The 27,888-nt window shown below is 40.1% G+C and overlaps 1 protein-coding gene across 13 annotated transcripts in view; it reads right to left on the reverse strand.

The window, feature by feature from the left end:
- Positions 1–27,888, reverse strand: part of LOC147020022 (neurexin-1-like) — a 1,432,118-nt gene that overhangs the window by 465,649 nt on the left and 938,581 nt on the right. For all 13 annotated transcript variants that reach the window (XM_085894958.1, XM_085894955.1, XM_085894959.1 and 10 more), the window contains one exon: positions 4,278–4,397. In XM_085894958.1, the coding sequence (XP_085751084.1) occupies positions 4,278–4,397 (120 nt within the window). The remainder of the gene's footprint in view (positions 1–4,277; positions 4,398–27,888) is intronic.

Consider the following 27,888-nt stretch of genomic DNA (forward strand, 5'->3'; position numbering starts at 1 on the left):
GCCAAAACATGTGACCTATCAATTATTCCTTAACAAACTTGTACATCCAAGGATTGGGGAACATTTGTGTGAAGTTTTCCCTCAATCTGTCCAGCCGTTCTGGAGAAGATTTTTTTTATAGCTTTTAGGGTAAATTCAATATGACTGTTAAACCATGTAACCTTTGACATCATATGTGTGAACCTTTTGTTCCTCATCGATAGGCGGTCATACGTGTAAAGTTTCGCCTCGATCTGGTCAGCCTCTTCAGAGAAGATTTTAGAAAGTTTATAAATGTTTTTAAGCAATCTGGCTGCCAAAATCACGTGACCGATGACGTCATTAAATTTTTCTCTTTGGACCATTTTATCTCAAGAAGACCCTCAAAAATTTTCATACTGATCAGATGTAGTGTTCTACACATGTAATTATGACGTCATAACGGAGGCACTTATAACGTCATAAAAAAATCACGCATATTCTCCATAAGGAGTCCTTGCTGTATGCCAAGTTTCAATTTTTTACTTGATGCAGTTTCAGAGATACAGAGGTCATAAGTTTTTCCATTTTTCCAACATGGCTGCCACACCATATGACCTAAGACATCATAATTATCATTAAATCATTGCACATGAGTAGTCGCACCTCTGTTGAAAATTGTCTCAATCTGACAAGCGGTTTGCGGAGAAAAACACGAAAGTTCTGTGCGGTTAAACAAACAACCAGACAGATAAACAAACAAACAAATGAAAATCACTCATAGAGTGACATCTTGGCAAAACAGCACAAAGTAGAATGGCACTCGGTAGAGCACATACCTCTGCTCGGTGGAATAGTTTACGTTTTGTATCCCACTGATGGGCTGGATCTGAACCAAAATCCAATACGCTTGTTCTTGTCACCTGTTCAACTCATCCACCTTGTTTTGTCATAACTCGTCCAGAACTTTTTGAGATATAGTTATATATTTAGTTTCTGGCCCTATCTATCAATTTTAAAAATTAGGCATGTGTTGGCCTTTTGACCTTAAAATGAATTGGTAATTGAATTCAGCGTCTTGACATGAAAATGCTATTCAAATTTCAGGTCAATTGGATGAAAATTGAGGATTTTAGAAAATTTGCCAGTGTTGACCTTTTGGTCGATGTTGACCTTTTTGCCAATGGTGACCACAAAAATAAGGTGGTTGAATTCAGTGAGCTGACATGTAAATCCTTTTCAAATTTCAACTCAATCGGACAAAAATTGAGGATTTAGAAATTTGCCCCAAATTGGCCTGTTGGTCGACCTCAAAATTAATAGGTGGTTGAATTCGGTGACCTGATTTGTAAATGCTCTTCAAATTTCAAATCAATCAGATGAAAATTGAGGATTTTGGAAAATTTGGCCCAATTTTACCCAAATTGGCCTTTTGGCCTATGTTGCTCTCAAAATGAATAGGTGATTGAATTCAGCGACTTGATTTGCAAATGTCCTTCAAATTTCAAGTCAATCGGATGAAAATTGACTTTTGGAAACAATATAAAAATTAGGCCTATTTTGGATTGACCTTGTGGCCTATGTTGACCTTTTGACCTAAGATAACCACAAATGTAAATATTGGTTGAATTCAATGACCTCATATGCAAATCGTGTTAAAATTTCAAGTCAATCGGATGAAATTTGAGGATTTTCGAACATTTGTCTCAAATTGGCCTATTGGCCGATGTTGACCTTTTCGGTCGACCAAATTTTATGAAACTTCATTGCGGGACCATCGCATCTTCGGTGCCATTACTTTCTGACAATTTCAGGACAATCGGTTGAGCAGTTTGGGCTGGCGGTGAGCGGACAGACAAACACACAAACAAACACAAACAAATACACAAACAAACAAATACACAAACGAACGGAGGCGATTGACATACTTGTCAAAAAAGTTTGTTTTTGACAAGTAACAAACAAATGGAGGCGATCAACAGACTTGTCAAAAAAAAAAAACATTGCCAAGTAACAAATGGACCCAAACGCAAAACCCTCTCCTTCGGCGAAGGTAACAAGCGTGTCCTTTATATAGATGACTTGAGATTTTACGAAATCAATATCACATTCAGTACATTAATAATGGTTTTAGAACAACAATGCTGAATATCTGCATTGACTATTTCAGAGCCCCAGCAACCTACATGAACCATCCTCCCATACCTACATGGGACCATGCATGTCAGATAAATGGTTGGGGACACATTTCAGTCACAAAATGGCCACCAGTCCGCCATCTTAGATCTGATCTCGAAAAAAAGAATGATGTGCATATGTAAGCCATCATTCATTTTCTGTATGCCAAATTTGAACAAGATCGGTAAATGCATGCCAGAGAAATGGTTTCGGACGTGTTCAACATGAGGTTTTTTTACAACAAATATGGCCGCCAGTCGACCATCTTAAATCCTCTCGCAAAAAATGATGTGCATATGTAAACCATCATTCATTATCTATGTGCCAAGTTTAAACAAGATCGGTAAATGCATGTCTGAGAAATGGTTGAGGACATGTTCGACATCGGGTGTTTTTTCACAACTAAAATGTCCGCCAGTCTGCCATCTTGGATCTGATGTTGAAAAAAAAAATGATGTGCATATGTATACCATCATGTGTAGTCTTTGTGCAAAGTACGAATAAAATCGGTCTACACATGTCCAAGATATGGTTGCGGACACACACGCACACAAAAATCGAGACCAAATCCATACGCCCTTGTTTTGGACAAAGTCCAATGGGGGGCTCATAATCTTCAAGATTAATCTGCACTGTTTTTCTCACGCATACATTAGATTAAGCAAGACAATCAAATAAATTGTTCATTGCACAGGCAGATACATTTTGTCAGCAATTTGGGATTGGGATTGTAACAGGCACCCTATCCCTTCCTCAGACATTATTTATTGACCATTCTTTCTTGTCAAAACTTCAAATAGTTTTCAGATGTTATTCTTTCCCTTATTCTGACTGTGATGCATTTTACTTATTCTTCCAAGAGTTTTAAAAAATTCAAAAACGTCTCGGATTCTCAACATTTTTCATGAAGCCACTACTCAAACTGATGAGAATGCTTGTTTGCACCTCTGCAATTGAAACCTCTTCCTTTTATCAACTTCACACCTCTATGAGGCATTCAAATCAGAAAGTAAATCATCCATTGAATGGGGAATGATAAGCTGTTACAATAAAAGAGAGTTGTCAAAATAAATTATCGCCTCCAAAATAACTAGATTCTGCAAATATAAAAATAATGACTTTATATGATTATAATGATGATTTACTTCCAATATAGACTCCCCCTCTCATTCCTTCTCTACGATTGAACTGGAATATATTGATGATACACTTGCAAGTAAATATAACCAATTTGCAAGTTTTCTCACATATTTAAGAACAATTTAGCATTCATTCCACATTTTAAACTTCATGGATCTTCCTTCAGCTGCCAAACACCTTTGGGTATGCACAAAGATTAAATAAATATAAAAATGTTCAATAAGTTCATTGAAAATAAATAATCTTTGAAATTAAAATGTAGTAATTTTCAAGTAAAATAAGTGTAGTGGAAGGATAATAGATTATGAATTCAATTATAACTACATTGTGATTTTTTAGCCTTTATATTGATATATTCAAAAACATTATCTGGTTGAATTTTGATGAAAAAGAAAAGTAAGGAAAGTATTGACTGTGCAGACATTTCTAAATGATATTAAATCAGTATACTTACTCTGTGTTTTGGATTAAAATCTTACAAGTTTAAATTGATGTGTGCAATTTTGGAAGAAAATTTCAAATCCAATAATGAAAAATTCTCATTATGACCTTTAGCCAAACTGTCGATACAAAAGTGTGAACTGCAGCCAGCCTGGTAAATGTCGTACATCAAACATCAGAACACAAAAGATATTAGTACCTTTGCCAATGCACTGTAATTACACTGGATACTCTAGCTTTCCTCACATACAACCATCACAAAGAAGACATGCCTCACATCTCACACTATTACTCATAGAGCACTGGATCTGATTGAAATATCGTTATTCAAGGCTTGCAGGGAAATGTGGAAATGGATTTGTTAATGAATGGAAATCCACAGGAAGGAGAAATAAAGAAGAAGGGTGCAGGAGCATATAGTCAGAAGAGGACAGTTTGTTTAACAATCTCATCAGAGCCTGTGATTCCACGTATAGTCAGGAGGCTGCAGCTGCAGCCTCAGCATATCAAGAAGATCAATGAAGTGTTATTTCACATTATGTAACATTTTCATGGCTTACCTTCTACTGTTAGCTCATCCACAGAGAGTTTGAGGTTTCGCCCTCTCCTCGACACACGAATTGTGTGCCATAAATTGTCGTTGAGTTTCTGTCCAGCATGCAACACCTCTGGTCCTTTGCCTATGTGGCGAAGCAGCATGGCCAGTGGAGAAAAGAAAGGGGGGGTCAAAAGGTGAGCTGAGGTTGAGGTGCTGTGGTTTGGAAAATAAACCTTCAGCAAGAGGGACACGTGAAAATTTTCAAAGAAGAAGTTTCATCAAAATCCTTACACAATGATAAAAAACAAAACTCCTATTTTATTTGACTGTGAAAAACAGTTCTGATTCAATAATATCGAGCCTTTGCAGAAAAGGAGGTGAAACAATTAAAGCATAAAGTAAAGGTCATTGTACTCCAATAACTGGGTGCATAATAAGCTCTGGAATAAAGGAACAACTACCTTTCGTTGTAAAATTTGGTTTCTAGAGCCAAATCAATGGTTTGGTTCACAGTGAAAAAGGTAAATTTGGGTACAAACATTAACAACGAAAAATGAAACATTATTGCCTCCCAATATTGTGTTCCCTTTCTTGAGAAACGTAATGTCAGATCGCACATCGAGGTATATTATTTTGCTTTATACAACAGCTATAAGGCATCTAAGATAACGTTTAACACAAGTTATGTGTTTAAATCAATGAAATGTAAAAGCTACACAGTAATACCTCGCTTAACGCTGCCCCATAGAACGCTGATTCGTGATTAAAAACTTTGTCTTAAAGAAATTTTTTACAATTTTTGCACCGAGTAAACGCACCCACCACCATTGTTTGTACTGCATGCACACGCTCAGAGGCAATTATTTTTATTGATGTTTGTACATATCTTATGTTTTTGTGAATACTTAGTGATGTTATGATAATAAAAACATATTGTTTATATTAATGAAAATAATGTTTTCCATCTGTATTATGCTAAGCGCAATGACCGATACCCAAATTAAGCTCTCATATAATCACTCATGTGAAAGAAACGCTGTGTGTAATATAAACAATGGTGTCAACGACCCCTTTTAGCACATTTTTGATTAGCACTCTCTTTTCCAGGAATGCATCCTGAGCGTGAAGCGAGGTATTACTGCATTATCTTTCCATGACATGAGTGGTATATTTAATTGCAATATGGATGACAGAAATAATACCCAGGACCCAATGCATTCAGAGTTGGAATTCTTGGTGACCTAAAACACGAGTATTTTCAGTGAGAAGTGTTAAAGACTCACTTTGTGAATTGCACATAGTTCATTTTTCTTTCTAATTCACCAGACCAACCACATTGACACGTTCAGCAAAAAAGCATATATTGAATAAAGCTTCACAAATAAGAAAAAGCTACCGAAATATGTTATCCTTTCTTCAGTTTATGTCAATCAGATATTCTGCCTTGAGGAATTATTGAAGTTTTTGGGATACAAAGTCCAGGCTTATAGAATAGTGAGAATACTGAATGGATCAGGACACAACAGAACATAATGAATAGCAGAAAGAGAGGGGAAACACCAACACCATGCTTTCAGGACAAAATAAAGGGAGACTTGGACATATAAAGGGATGTGGGGAGGAAAGAAGGGTTGATAGAAAATTTATCCATTGATTATATGGAGATGCATTCCCAACAAAGGGGAGTGCCCTTCAACTCTGCTGTTGGTGCTTCCCACCTCCATATATGGGGTGGAAAAGATGAATACAAAAACAAATTCACAGGAAAGAAAAATTGGAAATTTGGAAAAGATGGTAGTGAACAGCTGTCTTGAAGACTTGGAGGGAAGAATGAGATTGAAGAGAATATGCAAGTTGATTCCACAGGTGGGAAAAAGAGGAACAAACAAGTGGAGGGAAACAATGATTCTGTATTTTGGAACTTTCAACGGAAAGGGGTTGATGGTGGACTGTGCACCCAGCAGAAACATGGTAGGGGGGAAGGGGGTAACAAAGCGCAAAAATATCAGAAGGTGCAAGACCAGAAAGGAGATGGTAGAAGACAGAGAGATCACAATCCTGTCTTTGATTGGAAAGCGATAGGCCCATGGACTCAGCGTCATCAAGGGAGGTTCTACTGATCTTGAGGTCCTTGGTTTCCATGGTATTGAGCCAAGCAAAGTGTGAGGCAGGAGCACCAGCCCTGAGGGGAGAGCAGTACTCCATCAAACTGTGGAAGAATGCATTGTATATGGATAGAGTTTCAGGTGTACCAAGGAAGGACTTTGTAAGATGGAAGATGCCCAGTTGGTGACCTGCTGTGGAGGCCAACTTTGAAATGGGGTTTGCCCAAGAAAGATCATGGCTGATCGTGAGACCCAGGAGTTTGAATGACTGAACTTCCTTGAGAGGATTGTTAAGAAATGAGATGGGAGGGTTTGCCAGATGGTCATTTTGGAAAGAGAAAGAGTGAGAGTGTGAGATTTCTCTGGAATGAAAAAAATATTCCAAGTGTTTGACCAGCTTTTGATTTTTTTTCAAGGTCTGAAGAGAGGGAAGAGACTGCAGCCTGTCTGTTTTAAAGATAAGATATAGCAGAGGGTGCAGTCATCAGCATATAGATAAAAGGGATTTTCCATAAAGTCAGATAGGTAATTTATGAAGATTAAGAATAGGACTGGGCCCAGGACACTGCCTTGGGGCACTCCAGCCTTAAGGGGAGGAGATGAAAAGATTCCGTTGAGAGCCACACATTGGCGACGAGAGTAGAGGAAGTCAGTAAGCCATGTGTAGAGTTGGCCTAGGATGCCAGAGGTGAGAGTTTAGAGAGCAAAGCAGGATGCCAGACTGTACGAAAAGCATGAGAAACAGGTAGTGGACAAAAAAAGAGGAAATACCAATGTAAGGTCACTTAACTGGGCATTGGGCTACCACGTGCGGCCAGTACGGTCTGTATGTGTCATAGCATAGAGTCCACTAGGGTCTGGACTTCTCCAGGAGGGATGCGGCACCAATCTTCTATGAGAAAGTCAATCAACTCACACCTGTTTGGTGGAGGTGGAAAACACTGTCTCAGGTGTCATTCCAGAATATCGCATAAATGCTCGATTGGGTTCAGATTTGGTGACCGAGAAGGCTGTGACATATGGATAAGATCAGTGTCATGCTCATCAAACCATTGGGCAACCATGCGTGATCTGTGGATGAGGGTATCGTCATCCTGGAAGAGACCCCTCTCGGCAGGAAAGAAATGCTGCAACTTGGGGTGAAGATGATCACTCAGTACCATTAAGTAGTGATTGGCATTGACCTCACCTTCCAATGGAATGACTGCACCCAAACCATGCCAGGTAGATGCACACCACAACATTACAGAACCACCAGAACCCTTCACTTTTGGAACCAAGTATTCAGGTTTGTAGAGTTATTTAGGTTGGCGCCGCACGTGCACTTGTCCATTTGTCGAGAACATGGTGAAGGATGATTCACTGACCACTTCACATTTCTCCACTGCTTGGTAGTGCATTGCCTGTGTTCTTTGCACCATTGGACTTGCAAAGTGCATTGTGAGGTGTGATGAGCTGTTTGTGCAATGTAGCCTGACAATGGTATCCCACTGTGTGGAGTTATCGGCAGACCGTTTTTGATGAAACTGGCTGCTCTCACCCCAAGTTGAAATTTACAGTCAATTGATCTGCAGTTGTTTGCCTGCTTTGCCTTGCACTTCAAATTAATGCACATATAATCACAATCCTGGAGTATGCACTTCCACACACTGTTACCCTTTTGCTGATGATGTCTTTCCTTTGGAGTTCCATGCAGACATCACTTTAGACACTGTTGCTCATGAAACATCAGCAAATTGAGCTCTCTGTCACTGAGGCTCCTGCCAAAAGTGCCCCAACAATCACCCCTCTTTCAAAGTCACAGACATCTCTTGCAGCTGCACTCCATATCATTGTCGGCAACCAGGCCTGTGCAGCATTTTTACACATGACCCTAAGCATGCTGGGATGTTACTTGCTTAATTAACACATGGGCCACACCTGTGTGGAAGCCGTTGCTTTTAACAAACATACTCTGCATCCCTCATTTACCCAGGTGTTTCCATTTTTTCATCCACTACCTGTCTGTCCAGAGAGACGGTCCTGACCTCATATCTGATTGAGGGCAACCATCCATTGCTGAGAGAGCAGAAGCAGCATGTTCAAAGTAGAGTGATCTGGTCTGAATCCAAATTGATGATCTAATATGAGGCCGTTGGAGAAAGGAAAAGATTTCATATCAACTGCGATGATAGATTCCATGACCTTACTGATGATTGGAAGTAAACTAAGAGGTCTGTCGTTAAGGGGATCAAGTGTTGCACCCTTTTCGGGAATGCAGTGACGTTGCCTGATTTCCAAGCAGATGTAAGACGACCTTGGGCAAATGATTTGGTGAAGAGTGCAGAAAGAGGATGTGCAAGAACAGCAGAGCAGGTTTTTTCGGACATGTCAGCGGATGCCATCAGGTCAAGTTGCAGGATCAGTCGAGTGCGACTAGAAACTTCTTTACCTTCTCAGGTACAAATTACACAGAGTCCAGGAGCAATTGGTACAACTAGGAAGGGTAGAACAGAGAGCAAGGGGTTGGGGACACAATATTTGGAAGCAAACATAGAATTGAGGCATTCGGCCTTGTCATGAGCACAGTTTGTTGTGGTGCCATTTGAAGTGAGGGAAGGGATCCAAGGGGAGCATACTCCAGAGAAGCCTAAATAAGATGCCATGTTTTATAGGAGGAGACAATTTTGAAAGTTCAATCTTGAAGTTGGACAGGTGTTGTTTTCGGTCTCTCCCAAGAGTGGACACACAGTTGTTGCAGGCTTTGTGGAACGATTTGAGTTTGCCTTCAGTTGGGTTTGCTTTCCATGAAGAAAAGGCAAGTTGTTTCAGAGCAACTGCTTCACCACAGGCTTCAGTATACCATGGGTTTTCTAATCTCAGCAACTGCTTCATCAAAGGGTTCAGTGTAATTTGCATAAGAGTCAAATTCATTCTAGATAAATTGAACTTGTTCATCCCAAATGAGGCACATGCATGAAACAAACAAACAAACAAACAAAAAACACTTCATTAGCAATAAAATAAGATGAGGAAATTTGAAAAAAAAAGACAATAAAACCTTTACTGAATCAAAAGAACCTCCATGTGATGGTATCAAAAAATTAAAATAGTATTTTTGACATTCCATGTCTGATATACATGAGACGAGCAGTGTCGTGTTTATGCCGCCACACGCTTCTCACAACCAGCAAACATTGCAAAAGCATTCTGTAACATTTATGATTCCTGTATCACAACAGTTTTTGAGGAACTCTCTTGCATGCGAGGCACTCAGTTTCAAGGAGATATCGTCCATCATGAATACCAAACCAATGTCACAATTGATGGGTTTTTTGTCGCCTCCACTAACTGCTTTGTTCACCTAATTTTTTGCAACAGCCTCTTAAGGGACAAAATAGCATGAGAAATCATATTGAACAGCATTTGTGTTGTATCTTTTTTTCAACATTGTTGGTGGTACAAGTTCAGCCACGACTAAGATTAAGAAATGCTTACAGTTTAGTAAAATTCATGGAATGCCAGCAATAATAGCAGAAGTGATGTTAGACAATTGCAGTGATAAGCTTGTGCTCTAAAACACTGTACAATTATGTTCTTAGATTAATTAATGAATGCAGGATATATTCTCCAATCAGGTAAGGCCATTTATTTTCACCTTATTGACATTGTGGGGTCAGCTGGGAAAGGTTGTTCGGGCAAGTCTTCACGAAATTGTTGGCCAGGCCTGACATTCAACCGAAGGTGGTAGGAATTTGGAATTTGTTCAGGGTGCCGGCAATATCTCACCTTCTCTTCACAAAGGACATAAAGGGATATTTTACATGTTATCATTACAACAGACCAATAAATGCTACCAAATGGGACACAGTTTAACATCCATCCAAGGGATGGCACAAACTTTGATGAACTACTCTGCTTGCGAAACACCAGGATGAAAGTATATATCTGGGCCAAGATTTCAACCTTGGCGAGACAGCTTAGAGGTGAGTGTCCATACCTCTAGGCTATCTTGCCAGCTCAAAATGCAGTTGTGATGATTAATGGAAGCCAAATTTAAGTCAGAGTTAAAAAAAAAATGTGCAAAATATTCCATGAAATATTTTTTAAATTAAAAACATGAAGCATCTTTTTTTTTTTTTCATTTTGCAAATTTTTCATTGGAAATGGGGTGCACTTTTTCACATCAGGATGTCAGTGAATGAGGAATACACTTATAGCAGGCATTTCTAAGTTACAGTCATTGCGAGGCAATGTTCCTTACCTGCTTACACAAAGTTACGCACCTGTGATTTCAAAAGCTGGTGAAAAACTGTTATAGCTGCCTGCAGATCTTGTCGGTATGGCATAATGATTGATCATGGCAAAATGATTCATGGTTATCACCTGACTTTACCATTACAGAAGGTCTTGGCATACAATGAACCATTCCTTCCCAGACCTACAACGTTTGGGCTCACATAGACACCACATCAATGTCCATTAATCATTCCGTCAATCCTTGCTTTGGCCTTGTTCCCACTTCTATAGAGTCAACAAATCAAAGCTGTTTGGGCACTGAAATAAATAAGACAGCAACTTTAGCTGTTATCATCACTCAAATAACCAATTACATCATTCACCCTCAACTGGCAAGCTTCTCAGTAAATAATGTAATTATTATGTGGATTATTGCATGTATAGATGGGTCATTGCTGAAACACTGGACTGTGTGTGTTTCTGTGAATGTACAATTTTTGTGAATTGACCTTCATCATGCTTTGATAAATAAGAAAAATGGTAGGTCATAGGATTTGTGTCCATTGCACTGTCTTTTCCAAACTATATTTCCAATTGTATGACCATATTACTGTGGTATCATGACAAATACTCAAGCTATGCTTCCTGGAGTACAGACACCTGGAGAATCGGTCAGGCAGATTTATATTTGTAACTTCAGCTGTTATCAATGAGAAATTATTTTTTATGCCCCAAAATATGTTATTTAGGGTAAAATAATTATCCCCTTTCTGACATCCTGATAAATATTACAATTTGGAATAAAAATGTTACAAAGTATCTTTGAAATAAACTCTGCAGTGTGTTTCACCATGTACTAATTGCAAATATAAATGTAATTAAAATGGGGCTGTGTAACATAATTATAAATTTTTATATACTTCTGCAATATAAGTACAATGTTGCACTGTATTTATGCATTTCAGTAAAATGGACATTATCAAAGCTTTTCGACTTGCTCTCCTCAAGATAAAACCACAGGCAGAGGAAGAAGCACCAAACTGTCATTTATAAAGTTACAATGAAATGTCCTAAACATTTATTGGTTGAGAGAAAGAAAGGATGGGATTACCTGATTGGTGGAACCAGTGTGATGCTAGGTTTGTGGGCCGCAAATCTTTGGGTCAGTCGATCAGATCAGACGGGGTCAGTCAACTGAACAGAGACAATCAACTTGGGCTTGTAAGAATTTACATAACACAACAATTATTCCCTGTGCCTCTGCAATTAGTTACCATTTACTGAATAATCCTCAGTGTGCAGAGCAATATCGTATTAGCTGGTTTAAAATCCTCAGTCGAGGGCACAGTCTAGCTCAACTTCATTCAATGGTTGCCACATTCATCAGATCAACCAATCCTATTATATTTGTCGACAGAAATAATTTGTCCGAACTTTATATCTATTCTGACTATGATAACTTGACTGTGTGAAAACTGTACCACACGAAACGTTGAGTCATCATGAAAACCACCCCCCAACTAGCCCTCAGCGAATTAGCATTACGTTTCTGCCGGTACCTTGTTGATTCATCTCTGCTTAATCATTATTCATGATGTTTCATTTCCGCCTACTCATTATTCATGATGCTCTATGGTTCCACTAATCAGGTAATCCTGTCCTTTCTTTCTCTCAACCAATCAATACTGATGACATTATATTGTAACTTTATACACCAGAGTTTGGTGCTTCTTCTTCATCTGCTTGCGGTTGTATCCTGAGGAGTGCAAGTCAAAGAGCTTTGATAATGTCAATTTTATTGAAATGCATATTTAAATTTTGTTGTACAAATCTAATGTTTGTACTGTATTTATAAAATTATAAGAAACCAGGACACTCTTCGAAGTCACGACATCACCAGATATGCCTCCACCCACATTATTACAACATTATAAATAATTTACCAAGTTTGATATAAATCCCTGAAGGAACATTCAAAATATGAAATAATACTGGCTGCCAAACCATATGTCCGATCAGGTTGAAATTTAAAACATGTATTCCCCATGACTACTAGATCATAACTGTGATGTTTCAAATCAATTGATGAAGCAGTTCAACAGAAAGAATATTTTTTTAATATTTTCGTTCAAACCAATATGGCTGCCAGACCATGTGACCTATTAATTATTTATGAACACCCTGGTTTCTCTAAGTTTGGGGAACATGTGGATGAAGTTTCCCCTCGATTTGTCAAGCCATTCTGGAGAAGGTTTTTAAAGTTTTATTATTCAAAAAATAGCTGCCAAAACGTGACCTATGACATCATAGGTGGATAACTTTTTATTCCTCATGGATAGATTATCATACCTGCAAAGTTTCACTTCGATCTGTTCAGCCGTTTTCAAGATGAAGATAATTATTGAAGGCTTTTATGTTAAAAACAATATGGCTGCTGAAAAACGTGACTGATGACATAAATTTTTCCACCCATACAATTTAGCCCAAGATGACTCAAAAATTTTCATACTGATTGGATAAAGCATTCAATGTCTGCAATCATGACATCATAACACAGCCACCTATGACATCATAAAAAAAAATCACATTTGTTTCCCATTGGGAGTACTTCACATGTGCCAAGTTTAAACTTTTTCCTTGGAGCAATTTCAGAGATATAGAGGTACAATTCTTTTTTCTTTTTTCCAACATCGCCGCCACACCATGTGACCTACGATGTCATAATTATGAACAAACATTGTACATGAGTGGTAGCACTGATGGGAAAAATTTTGTGTCCATCGGATAAGCGGTTGCAAAGAAAACAGAGAAAATTAGCACGGACAGACGGACGGACCACCTGAAAAAATAATGCCACAGGCGACTTCTTCAGCAAAGGAATAAAAACAGTCAAACAAGTCAAATAACTCGATAACATAGTCATACTCGTCAAATTATTAAACTTATATTCACATAATTACCCTGCACATACAAAGCAAAAATCAGGGTTGAACAATTGATTCCCTTTGTCTGTCTGTCTGTCTGTCTGTCTGTCTGTCTCTGTCCACAAACGTCGGTTTATGATCAAAGAACAAGTTAATTTCAATTGAATGTTATATTTTGAACTTGAATCTGAACATGAATCAGAAAACGAACCTGTAGTTTAGCAGTACATTAGCTCTGAATTTGCCAGATTGCACATGTGCAGAGAGGAGTGAGATAATATTTTTACTCTGTCTGTCTGTCTGGCAAACAAAATTAAAATCATTCCAACAGAAAACTTCTTGTTTTTAAAAATGTCATAAAGTACACAAACAACAGCCATCAAAAACTAATGTAAAGTATGAAAGAAGGTGGTGTAAAAAATGCTGTATCAATGGCATTAAACTTCTGAATTTTGTTTTTTCTTCAACTTTGAAAATTTTATTTTATTTCAATTGATTTATATACTTAAACACTGCAGAACACAAATTTCCTTTTTGGCACTTTCATAAACGTTTCATTTTAAATGATTAACACTGCAACCTTTGTTCAAAGATTTACAGTATAGGCCACTGTTATTAACAATGCTGACACGATTTGTTCAACTTTGTGCTAATCCTTATACCCTATCACGAGAGTGTCAGTGCTGCCGAAACAGCTTCCTGAGCAAGGGTTACATTGGGTGGTTTGCCAATGCCTTCCCAGCAGTAGTTCAGGTAGGAATTTGTAATATACAATCAAACATTTCCACAGGAATCAAGCAACCAATATAAATGGGAATTTACACATAACATTCTGGTTCTCACCCACTCATTTTGGAGCTGTCTTAGTCACAAGCATAACATACTCAATGTGAACACTGAATTAAGATATTAGGAGCCAGCTTTCTTCGTACATAAATACGAATTGACCTACTGATAACTTCAGGCTGAATTACATGTCAAGAACTGATGATAAAACTTGGGGATACTTTACCCTTTGGGGTTGCCTGTATTTGGTAATATATGGCAGGATCTTCTGGGGAATTCTCAATTTATTATTGAATTCTTCAGATGCAGGTCTCTAATAGCACCTGTTCAATATGACTCCATCAAGAGAAACATTGGTGTCGAAATACGGTATGCGATTCAGATGGGCTTCATCTTGACAAATGATTCAGGCTATGATATTGCATTGCTTGGAGTAAAAGGCCTCGTCCTGATTTTCATCTGAAAGATAATTCAACTTCATTGAGTGCATAAGCTTGCAAACCTCTCATTATTCCAATGCTGGAAAAGCCCTGGTAGACATGAAGACCCGTTTTTCACCTTTCACAAGGTGTTGATGCTACACTTGCAAACTCTTGTATAATATGTATGTGTGCAAAAATCGTCGAAAATAATGTCTTGTTCATGGGTGCATTATCATGGGCCACCTCCACATGTGCATTATCATGGGCCGCTTCCATGTGCATTATCATGGGCCACTTCCACGTGCATTATCATGGGCCGCTTCCAAGGAAGAGCAGGCACAAAAAAAGAAGTAGCAGACAAATGAAGAAGTCAGAGAAATCAATGACACACCCTGTCAGTCACATGAGTGTTTTTGCATCCCACGTGTCCAGCTATTCAAGAAAGAGAGCTTTCACAGATGAACAGCTTAGTTGAAAAAAAAACAAAACAAGAAGAAATCTCAGAGTTATGGGTGCGTTCCTGTATAAAAGCAAAAAAATATATTTTCGACTATGATTGATTGGGTGTAGAACCAAGTTCAGTTCAAAGCAACAATTTTCAGTCAACATAAAATCATTCCTTTTCTCCAATGACCTCGTCTCAGGTCATCAATTTGGATTCAGACCAGGTCACTCAATCTTGAACATGCTACTTCTACACTCTCAACAAAGGATGCTAGAGTGAAAATCATCAATGTCATTATCAATGTCAGACGTGAGATCAGAGCCATCTCCCTGGACATATCTCGAGCTTTCAATACATATGGCATCCTGCCTTGCTCTCCAAACTGTCTGCCTATGGAATCCAAGGCCAAGTCCACTCTTGGAAATCCTGACTACTTCTACTCTTGTCACCAAAGTCTGGCTCTTAATGGAAACCTTTCTTCTCCTCTCCCTGTCAAGGCTGAAGTAACCCAGATCAGTGTTCTTGGCCCTAACTTATTCCCAATTTTCATCAATGACCTCATTGACTATGTGAAAAATCCTCTTTATCAATTTGCTGATGACTCACCCTCTGCCATGACATCCCTCATCCTTCAGACAGACAGGCTGCAATCTCTTCCCTCTCTTCAGACCTTGAAAAAAAAAATCACAATCTGGTCAAACACTTGGAATATGTCTTTTCACCCTGAAAAAAAATCTCTATCTATCATATATCTCAATCTCTATCTCTATCTATCTCTCTGTCTCTCTCTGTCTATCTGTGTCTCTCTGTCTATCTGTGTCTCGCTCTGTCTATCTGTGTCTCTCTCTCTCTCTCTCACTCTCTTCATCTCTCTTTCTCTCTCTCTCTCTCTCTCTCTCTCTCTCTCTCTCTCTCTCTCTCTCTCTCTCTCTGTCTCTGTCTCTCTGTCTCTGTCTCTGTCTCTCTGTGTGTGTGTGTGTGTGTGTCTGTCTCTCTCTTTCCGCAAATCCTCTCATCTACTTTCTCAACAACCCTCTTAAAGAAGTACAGTCACTGAAACTCTTGGGTCTCACTCTCAGCCATGATCTCTCTTGGACAAACCCCATTTCAAAGTTGGCCTCCAAAGCCAGTCAGCGACTAGGCATCCTCCATCATGCACAGTCTTTCCTTGGCACACCTGAACTCCTATCCACCTGAAAGGCCTTCAGGCTTCACCTCAAAAATTGTTGGGTTTTCAATAACATGCTGCTCAATTAATGGGGTGCATAGGTAGGGATGTTATCTTTTCTTTTGCGATTTTAAAATTCTTTTTGGACGTGTGTAAATGAAAGCAGTACAGTATTTCAGATTCTACATCGTTCCAACTAGTATGTGTATGTTGAATGGTGAAAAGATATAGAATCATGATCTTTAACATGTCCATAGTGAGATACCAAATTAGGTGTAAAACATTATTGGGTACACAAGTCAGAGGATTAAATGACAGCAATTTAGTATCTCTGAAAGGTTTCCTTAAAACAGTGAACCTGGTCTCAGCAATGATAAACACAGTATATCATATAACATGGCTCAACAGGACATAATATAAAGGAATTGAAGAATGCTATTCTCCCATTCATCATCACTGAAAATCTTGTATATTCAGACATTAGACCCTTTCCAGTTGATAAAAATCCTAGATTACACCCGTTGGGGGTATCCATGAAGTATATACTCTTCAAAATAAGAAACTTTAACCTGCCCCCCCACCCCCAACTAATACACTTTAAATTTCATCTGCATAATCCAGCAACATAGCAATTGTTATACACCCCCACCTCCACCCACAACCCCCCATATTCTCCCCCGTCCCCTATCTCTCCACGCCCTCCTCACTTTCCCCTCACCTCTCCGCTTCCCCTGCTCCCCTTTCCTCTCCTTCCACCCCTCCTCCCCTATATTCCTGTCAGTGAAGCGACAGGTGGAATTTGCTGTTATATAATAGAATGTGTATCCTGTGTCAAAAAAAGTACAGTACTATCGATTAAAGGCACTCAGAAAACTGAGATAATGATAAGATCTTGCATTTTTTCTTACTTTGTAGCAAAACTGGCTTAAAATAATTTTCAAGAAATTCTGAGCCCATGTGTTGAACTTTAAAATGTTAATTTACACTTCGTTTTCGATTTTAGACCAATGTTCCAAATAAGCTTCATCTTCGTCTTCTTCACAACATCCCTTATAGTTTTTTTTTTGGTGGTAGCTGTATTTCACCAGATATAAGTATGTCAAATACAGACCTCATGGGTCTGAGATATTGTGTATCTTGGTGACCACATCAGCACTTTAAGTGAACAAAGCGAACACCAAATGTCTGCACGGCAGCCATGACTTCTGTCAAAGTCGGGATTGTCTATCCAGGGTCCATTTTCCAACATCGAACAAGACACCATCGATGTGTCCCAGGTGGGTTGTGCAATGTTTTGAAAATGTCGACAAAACTTTCTGAACCCCTTAACTTAAATAAACAGGTGCTGAATTTCTCTGTTGAGACCACAGCAGTCAACAATGACACAAAGTAATGCCATGCACAGCAGACATAAAATGGCCACCCAGAAGTCTATCCTTGCAAACAAAACAATAAACCAATGTCACCTGCAGAGTGGCCTGTATCTTGCCAAAAGGTGACCACGTGTGACTTCTTTAAGGTCACACTGAGGTGAACAGAGCTGCTGTCCACCAGGAGCGACTCCTTGAGGAATATCTGCCTACGAGAGATTCCGATAAGAATCGTTCTACAGAGTAACCATGAAAAATATGCGTTTGCCTCATAACATCACCAAATGACGTCATAATGTCTCAAGCTTGACATATCCAGAAAGCACTCATCGAGGTGTTCAATTTGAGGTACGACACGATATGGTTCCTAAAACTTGAAAATTTCACCTTGGGGTCAAATATGTTTGACTTTAGGCGCTAACCATGAAGGTCATGGCCAATCGCCACCAAAAATTAATCAGCTGAGTGCCAGACCATGAACTATATTCCCTTGAAGTTTGAAGACGATCCCATCAAAATTACTCAAAAAATAAGGGCTTCGTCGACTCCCCTGATTTGCGACAGTGACCTTGACCTTTGACCTTGACCTTCAAAATTTTATGCGCTGAAAGGGACCTCTATAGGCCTCTGATATGCGAAGTTACAAAAGTTTCCAATGATAACTGTGCTCTGCAGAGTGATTTATACGTGATTACAGACACACACACAAAAAAAAAAAAAACATATGAAGGTCAAGGCCAATCGCCACCAAAAATTAATCAGCTGAGCGCCAGACCATGAACTATATTCCCATGAAGTTTGAAGACAATCCGATCAAAATTACTCAAAAAATAAGGGTTTCGTCGACTCCCCTGATTTGCGACAAAGTGACCTTGACCTTTGACCTTGACCTTCAAAATTTTATGCACTGAAAGGGACCTCTATAGGCCTCTGATATGCGAAGTTACAAAAATTTCCAATGATAACTGTGCTCTGCAGAATTTTTTATACGTGATTACAGACGAAAAAAAAAAACATACAAGCTGACTAACATATCTTGCAAAAACTTCGTTTTGGCAAGATAAAAAAAATGGGCTCAGTAGGAATTACTGGAGTACGTCAGGTTATCAGAAACTCAACATTTTTTTTAGGCCTCATCCACAGCTTATTGGAATACTGCTCTCCCCTCTGGTCTGGCTTCCCTCCCTCACATCTTGCTCAGCTTGACGCTGTGGAAACCAAGGCCTTCAAGATCATTGGAATCTCTCACGATGAAGCTGAGTCGATGGGCATATCACTTCGCTATCACTGTAGGTCAGTGGTCTCTCTGTCTTCTTCCATCTCCTTTCTAATTTTTCACCCTCTGCCCGCTCCACATTCCACCCACCCCCAGGTATCTGCAGGAGGCATGCAGTCCACCAGCAACCCCTTCCTCATGAAACTGCCAAAATCCAGAACTACTGCTCACCTCCACACATCTGTTCCTCTTTTTTTTCCTGCCTATGGAACCAACTTCCATGCTCTCTTCTTTCGCACTCTTCCATCCACATCTTCAAGAAAGCTGTTCTCCACCATCTCAAATAATCCCCAATCCAAAACCATGATCTATTCTACACCTGAGAAACCACCCCCACCCCTCCGAAAATTTTGCTTCTGTATACATCTTGTGCATCCTTTGCGTTCTGCCTGATGACTCATTGTTAGCTGCATCACTTGTTTGTCCATCTCCATCTATTTTCTCCCTCTGCCCCGCTGTTGGCATTTCTCCCTTCTCCTTCTAGTGTTGCTTTTGCTATATGTTGTGTTCTGATCCATTCTGCGTTCTCTCTTCCACGAACCTTGACTATGTATACAAACAAAGCAACTTCAATATTAAAAATAGCACCGCAAAGCAGGCGTAACCCCTCAGCCCCTTGACGCAAACCAATTTCAAGATGGTGGCCATATTGAAAATCGCAGCACGCCCATTTTCAAAAGGAACCTTCCTCTACTCAACCCAAACACACCCAGCAAAAACAGATTTAATTGGACAAGGTGTTCTCCTCGAAATTGACGGAAACCAATTTCAAGATGGCTGCCGTGGCGGCCACAGTGAAAATAACAGCATGCCCATTTTGAAAAGGAACCTTCCTCTACTCAACCCCATTATACCTCGCCAGAATAAAATCAATGTGTGAAGCCGTTCTCAAGTTATTGTCCAGAAACCAAATGCAAGATGGCTGCTCTAGCCGCCCATATTGGATATCGGATTGCGCTGAATATCGAAAGGAACCTTCCTCTAAACACCCCCATTATATCACACAAAAATGAAATCAATAAGTCAAGCCATTCTCAAGTTATTGTCCGGAAACCAAATTCAAGATGGCTGCCCTAGCCGCCATATTGGATATCGGATTGTGCTGTATATCGAAAGGAACCTTCCTCTAACCACCCCCATTATACCTCCATGAAAATAAAATCAATCTGTCAAGCCGTTCTCAAGTTATTGTCCGGAAACCAAATTCAAGATGGCTGCCCGAGCCGCCATATTTGATATCGCATCGCACTGATTATCGAAAGGCACCTTCCTCTACCCAGCCCTAACACACACTGCAAAAATGGATTTAATCAGACAAGGCGTTCTCCTCGAAATGGACGGAAACCAATTTCAAGATGGCTGCCCTAGCCGCCATATTTGATATCGCATCGCACTGATTATCGAAAGGCACCTTCCTCTTCCCAGCCCCAACACACACTGCAAAAATGGATTTAATCAGACAAGGCGTTCTCCTCGAAATGGACGGAAACCAATTTCAAGATGGCTACCATGGATGCCACATTGAAAATCACAGCGTGCCCATTTTCGAAAGGAACCTTCCTCTACTCAACCCCAACATACCCTGCAAAAATGGATTTAATCGGACAAGGCGTTCTCCTCGAAATTGACGGAAACCAAAAGTTGACAGACGCCCGGACGGACGCCTGGACGCCCGCCGGACAACGCTTATGACGACTATACCCCTTAGCCAATTCAGGCTGAGGGGTAAAAAGAAGAACAGTTGAAGAAAGAATCAAGAGTTTATTGCATTAAGAATACTAGTGCATGCCCGTACGTGTGTGGCAGTATGTGCGTGGCCGTAAATGCAAAAAAAAACAAAAAACTTTCAAACCACGAGCCAGAAACAACAACCACACAGGTCGTTCCTTCGATCTTGTAAACGACGACTGGATTGGGCATTGTGTTTATCTATAAATGCGCATAAGAAATCGAGAAATTATTAGAATACATGAAATGATCACTATCCGGAAGTGGTGCGTGCCCGTACGGAATGTTCACATGCATTCCACGAATTATCGCTTGCATTGAAGTAACAATTGCTGTGATACTTCCACACACAGAGTTAATTAAAATCCAAATTAAAATCAAGTTTACCTCCCTGTCTTTGCTTGCCATTCGCTGCCATTGACCATTGCTACTCCAACGCCACGGTAACTAAGGCACCGATCCCCATCGTAACTGGCACGGCACGTGACGTCATCGTCGGCTGGCCACGCACCGGCCTACGCAGCCACGTCTACGCAGCCACGCCTATGCAGCAACGTGTCCTTTCATTGGTTGGTAAATAAATGGCCATAACTTGGGAAGCACTTGTCCGATTAATATCAAACCTTGAAAAGGCACAGCCACAGGGCCCCAGCAATATTCCTGGCAAGTTTCAATCAGATCGGACCGGCGGTCGTCGAGAAACGGCGGTCGCAGACAGACAGACAGACAGACAGACACACAGAGATTGCTGGAATTAAAGATAGATACACGAAGTCATCACTATCCGGAAGTCCGTACGTTGTAACCCATAATGGGGAACGCGGCTGAGGTTCTCTTCCGCATCGGCCACGCCAACACAGCAACGTGTCCTGTCATTGGTTGGTAAATAAATGGCCATAACTTGGGAAGCACTTTTCCGATTAATATCAAACCTTGAAAAGGCACATACTCAGGTCCCCAGCAATATATCTGGCAAGTTTCAATTAGATCGGACCAGTGGTTGTCAAGAAACAGCGGTCACAGACGCACGCACACACACACACACACACACACACACACACACACACATTGCTGGAATTATAGATAGATACATAGAAGAAGCAGAAGAAGAATAATAACAAGAAGAAGAAGCACTCCTTTCACATCTTCTGATGCATTGGGCTACCAAGGCAGTTTCACTTGGCTGGAGGGCACAATCCTGGATGGGTCACCTCTCTGATGCAGGATTATACACAGCTCAATGAAAATATACAAAGAAACCAAGTATAAATTGAACTTAAGAAAGATACAAGATCAAATAAAAGGTGGTACAGTAGTTACCCCACACACATGAAGCGAAAAGCGGGGTAAAGCAATTGGCTCATGTCCATCCATCTGTCAGTCTGACTGGCTGTCTGCCATTGTCAGTTTATCATGGAGGAATAACTTATTCAAATTGAATGTTATATTTTGAGCACAAATCGTCGGTCATAATACTTCCAAGAACCTCCAGTTTTGCAGTCCTTCAATGAAATAAAGTTTCAATGGGGTGGTGTATCAGGGTGGTGCTCGGGACTGCTTCAGGACTACTTCAATAGCACTAAACTTTCCAATTTTATTTTTTAACGATCGTTAAAATCATTATTTTATTAAAACTGCAGTAAAATTGAAGCAACTCTGCACAGGGTGTCGTGTTCTGCAAACTCTCTCGTTGCATAAATGATATTAAATGTAATTGATTGCAAAAGGGATTGCAAAGTGAAGAAATTAGAAGATAACAGTGGTTTGAAAAATATATATTTTTGCTTGGGATTTACAAAGGTGAAAGTAGAATAAAATCGAAAAGATTCATGAAATCTTCATCTTCCCTTCGGGAGTAATATAGTAGATAGGAGAGGTGTCATAACATTCCCTATGAAAGACAGCACACTCGATGATGGAACATCATGCTGGTGAAGCACGATGATGGCAGCTTTCAGTTAGATTGGATTGCATTCCATTGAGACTCAAAACCAGATTATACAGTTTTGGAAGTCAGCATGCTACAGTTTGATCTCCACTGCTATCTGTAGGAGATAATTAAAACCCCTTGAACAGAAAGCTTACATGAATGGATATTGAAATAAAGGAAGTGTTGTGCTAGTGTATATATTCAACAGCTTGGTTGAAAGAGAGCAGGTTATGTACCAAAGCAAGGGAGAAAATGCAACACTCAATTTCCCTGTTGGGAAATCAAAAATAAATAAAAAAACGTTTTTTGGCCAGGAAATTAGAATGACACACGAGGCCTTGAGGAGATAATGGAAAATGCATCCAAAGTATATATTTGAGGGGAGAGGAGTAGCAGCTGAAATGCGAATCCTCTCCAGGTTTCTCCTGATGACTCCATCTTTGTTTTTTGCTTCTTTGGGTTCCTTCTGATTACTCCAATGCAGGACTATACCTCTTTGGTCTTCCCTTTAATTTGAATTGAATTTGCTTTAGTCTCATTCTGAATTCAGTTAAATAATGTTGAACTTCATGGGTCAGGGTCAGGTGTCCGATGAAAGTGGGGTTGCATCAAAGTGGGACATCTTGGTGCCCGGTCATCATCACTGCCAGCAGTTACAAAGTGGCAGTTCCAGTTATGTCTATTACTAATTATGTAACACAAAATACGCAACACAAAAAAAAAAACACAGACACCACACAAAATATGTCCTGGCAAAGGTCTGCAATCTCTGATTGCTCTTTTTCTTGTTGCAGGTTGTTACTTTTTCAATCTATCTCTCCTCTTCGTTCATCCCCTTGCTGCTTCCAATTGCTGTTCCACTGCCCCACTATCAGTGTGTCCTCTTCTCTCTTCTGCCATCTTGCCTTTCCATGAGTCTACACTATTTTATTAAAAAACACCTTAAAGTGTCAAATTTGCTCCTCATCTTCTCCTTCTCCTCCTTCATCATGTGGTTCATCAATATTTGATGTCTCCATTCTGATATTTTTGTTCTTTCCATTCAGCTTGTTTTTGCTGCATTGTATGCTTTTCAGAAACATTTCTCTCACAGGATATTTTTGATTCCTCTGAGGCTCTTCCTCATTATTCTCTTTTCTGCTTTGACAGGGTCTCCCCTATCCTGGAAACAGTTTTGCCATGTATGTCAAGAACTCCATTGCTCATTGTTCTCACTAACCTCTCAAAGTCCTCTTGAATATTTCTGGCTGCTTTTGCCTCGCTGTAACCACCTAACGTTTGTCTGTGTTGTATACAGTCCACCCAACGATGATGACTCTTGATGCACCTATATTTACGTCGTAATCTCTTGTCATCCCCAATTCTGTTCCATGATCTTTATTACTCCCATTAACGTTTCCTAACGCAACCATTGTACTTGCTTATTTCAGAGTATCTTCCCCCTCCTCAGTTTTATTTAAACCTGTTCGTTCAATCCCTTGATGGTTATCCTACTGTCGTATATGTGTCGCTCTTTCATGAGCCTCACTCCTGTAAAGAAAGAGAAGAAGAAACATCGGTGAATTTCTCAGTAATTCTGTAGATTTAGTCATCTCTATCTCTTAATAGGCAAAGAGCCATATTTGATATCATGTTCCCAAGCCAATTGTCTTTAACACATAGATTTCTCGACATAACTTACGGGAGAATTCAATAAATTGCATTTCTGACTTAATGGAGCATTTTAAAAATATAACATTGAAGTGAAAATATAATTGAACAGACGTAGCAATTTCTCGTTTTTGTGTAATACAGTATGTGTTTAGTTTGCCTTTAACTTCAGTTACATAAATAGATAATTATGCTGAGGATGTCCATAATGACACTACTGGTTAAATGGCTTTTTTCTATGAAGATCAGATCTCATGTTTCCTCATTTTTGAAACCTATTTAATTTCCCTTTAAATAAGACATCCAGAGATTTTTTTTATAGTGATTTCTGGAGTTCCCACCCAAAGACTTACTCTTAGTTATGGTGGTGGGCTTGGGATTCTCAGATCCTGAGTTCAAATCCCACTCAGCTGTTGAATTAATATCAAGTGGGGTTGACTCTGCCTGTCATCCTTCTGAGGTCGGCAAAATGAGTGCCAACATACTGGTAAACTGTGTTGGAGTGATGACCCGTCCAGGATTGTGCCCAATAGCCAAGGAGACTGCTTAGGCAGCACCAACACTCTGCGCAGAGTATGGTCCGAATGGATGGGCGGACTTACTCTTGAAATAGATGCCATAAGTTGTTTTGTTTCCTCATAATTGCAGACATAAAGTCAAATTAATATCTAGTCTTAAATGTGGCAGACTCAACGATGCAAGTGCTTCTTGCTGGCAGCTGTTCACACAGTTCATAGGTAAGCATATCTCCTCACTGAACGATCCTGATGCACATTCGACACATTATTTATTTTTCTCTTTTGCTCGATACCCATAGCCATGGATCCTCTCTCTCGTGATAACCTTCCTCCTGCAATTGCTTACAGCAGGGGTTCCCAACCTTTTTTTTACTGGGGTACCATTTCACATGTTCGTGGTCCCACCGAGTACCACTGTACAGAATTCACCTAAAATAGTGTTTATTTGCGATACAGATACGACAATGGGGAGTTAAACAATACTAACAATTCACAACTATGACATTGAGCAATCTGATCTGAACAAAAGAATGATACAGTAAGTACCTATTTGATTGTGTAAAATGTCCAGTCAATGGGATGGTTGAGCCTGCTTCTTGCTCACAAGCAGGTCGATGTCAGGCTTTGTTTTGGATAAAGCGCACCGAACATCATGTTCAACATCCAGTCGGGATCTTTGTTTTGTTTTTAGAATAACGACTGACAAGAACCCAGCTTCACACAGCCATGTATATGGGAATACTATGAGCGAATGAACAGCCAGGGCAGCTAGCTTAGGGTAAGACCCCAACATTCCACACCAGAAGTCCGCAAGATTCATCTCGTCAAACTGATCTTGGGCTGTGGAGTCGTTCTGGAGATCAATCAAGCTTTCCTGCAGTCCTGTTCCAGGTGGCAAATCCAATGCATTCATGCGAAATGGGTTGTGAATCATTTTCAGATCCAGTTCATTGAGATCTGGAAAATAGGAATTTAATTCCTCATCCAAATAAGCGAGGTGATCTTTTACCAGTTGTATGAACTCCCTTGGGGGATTCTTTTCATGCTTCTGAAGAATATCGGCCGTGCAAGAAAACATGACCACCACTCCCGCTTCGACATTCGTCTTCCACAGACGGAGTTTTTCCTGAAATCCCTTGACCTTGTCTATGAAGTCAATGATAGTCACGCCAGTCCCCTGAAGAGACTTGTTCAGGGCGTTTAACTGAGAGAAAATGTCGGCCAAATAAGCCAGGTGCAATGCCCAGTCGGGGTCGTTCAAAGCAGCGACAAAATCGACAGTCTTTGGTTTTCCATCGTTTTCGAAGAATTCACGAAGCTCAGCTCGCAGTTCAAACACGCGCTCCGCCATATAATATTTCCACGGGATAACCATCTCACCTCAGTGTGGAATAAGAGAACTTTATGGTCGGAGTCGAAATCCTCGCAAAGTTTCTTGAAAAGTCGTGAATTGAGAGCCTGGGATTTCACATGGTTCACAATTTTGATCATGGTTGAGAGAACGTCAGTCAATGGCTTGGGGAGCGCCTTGGCTGCGAGTACGTGTCGGTGGATCGTACAGTGTAGGCCACGCACTTCAGGAGCAACTGCCTTCATAAGCGTTTGGGAACCTGATCTGCACCCCAACATAGCTGGAGCACCATCTGTAGTACAGCCTTTCAGATCAACCCATAACAGCCCAACTTGATCAAAGATGGAAGACACCTCTTCAAAAATGTCCTTTGCTTTCGTTGTGGTTTTAAGCGGGCGGTAAAATAGTATTTCATCCTTGAACTTGGCTTTATGCACGTACCGAACGAACGCTAACAGTTGGGCACAATTTGCCACGTCAGTTGACTCATCCAATTGCATAGAAAATCTGCCTCGATTTCTGCCACCACCTGGTCACGAATATTGGTTGACATTTCTTCAATGCGCCTCTGAACTGTCTTGTTTGACAACGAAAGAGAATTGAGCTTCTTGGCGCTTTGTTCTCCCAGCATGAGACATACGATATCCTTTGTAGCGGGAAGGATGAGGCTTTCACCGACGGTGTGAGGTTTTTTCTGTTCTGCAATTCGCAGTGCGACTAAGTAGGATGCCTTTACGGCTGCCGTGGACTGCTGTTGAAAATTGCCGCTGCCGTTGAAGCGTGCTCTTTTCATGGCATTTTCCTTCCGACCAAAAAAATCATGGTCCTTGTCGCTGTGTTCAGGGTGAACAGAATCAAAATGGCGCTTCAATAGACTTGGCTTCATAGATTGATTGCCGAGAACTTTTCCACAAATCACACACTATGGAGCTTCTAATTCACCTTTTTGGATGGAAGTGAAGCCTAACTTGAGATAACTCTCCGAATATTTTCGCATTGACATGATGCTGGCGAACGATAACGGTAACAATAAGCCGGGCAATAAGCAATAATGACAGTGTGGCGTGTAGAGACAAAACGAATAATAAGACTTGTGCACAATGGCCGATAACAAACAGCTGTCAGTGTACAGCCACTTTCGATATAAATTTAATTATTGTGCACAAGCTGCATGAGAGAGAAGTAAAATAAAAACTGCGTTAAAAAAAAGCACGCTGCCGCGTACCACCAAGAGAGTCCAAAGGTACCACCTGTGGTACGCGTACCACAGGTTGGGAACCCCTGGCTTACAGGTATGCAACCAATTATAAACTCACTGCCATTGTAACAGCAGTAGATGCACAAAACTTGCCTTAGAAAGCCCATAAAGAAACATTTGGCCATGTTTGTGACCCTGTCTCAAGAGGTTTTGGTATTTTAATGTGTTCTCTGAAGGCTCCTTTTGCAGGTCTAAAAGCATACATTGACCGCTCATGATACTTTGGCTCTCTTCTCAGAAATCACAACATCCGCAGTACAAGCTCTTTTGGTAATTCACAGCAACAGGCTATAAATATATCCTTATTAATGAGTTTGTTGGTTCCTTGCCTGCTCTGCAGCTCTGTGCTTTCCTTATCCAAGATTAGTTCCAAGCCTTGCACCCCCTGAGTGAGGAAGAGTGAGCCATGTTCTTAAAGCTCGATGCTAATGGTGTTTCTCGGGTTCTGGGAACATTGGCAATAGGTCAACTAAACATTTTCCCA

Source organism: Eptatretus burgeri, chromosome 9 (assembly GCF_056783735.1).
Source record: "Eptatretus burgeri isolate ZD-2024b chromosome 9, Ebu_testis_v1, whole genome shotgun sequence".
In the NCBI taxonomy this organism is placed as follows: Eukaryota; Metazoa; Chordata; class Myxini; order Myxiniformes; family Myxinidae; genus Eptatretus; species Eptatretus burgeri.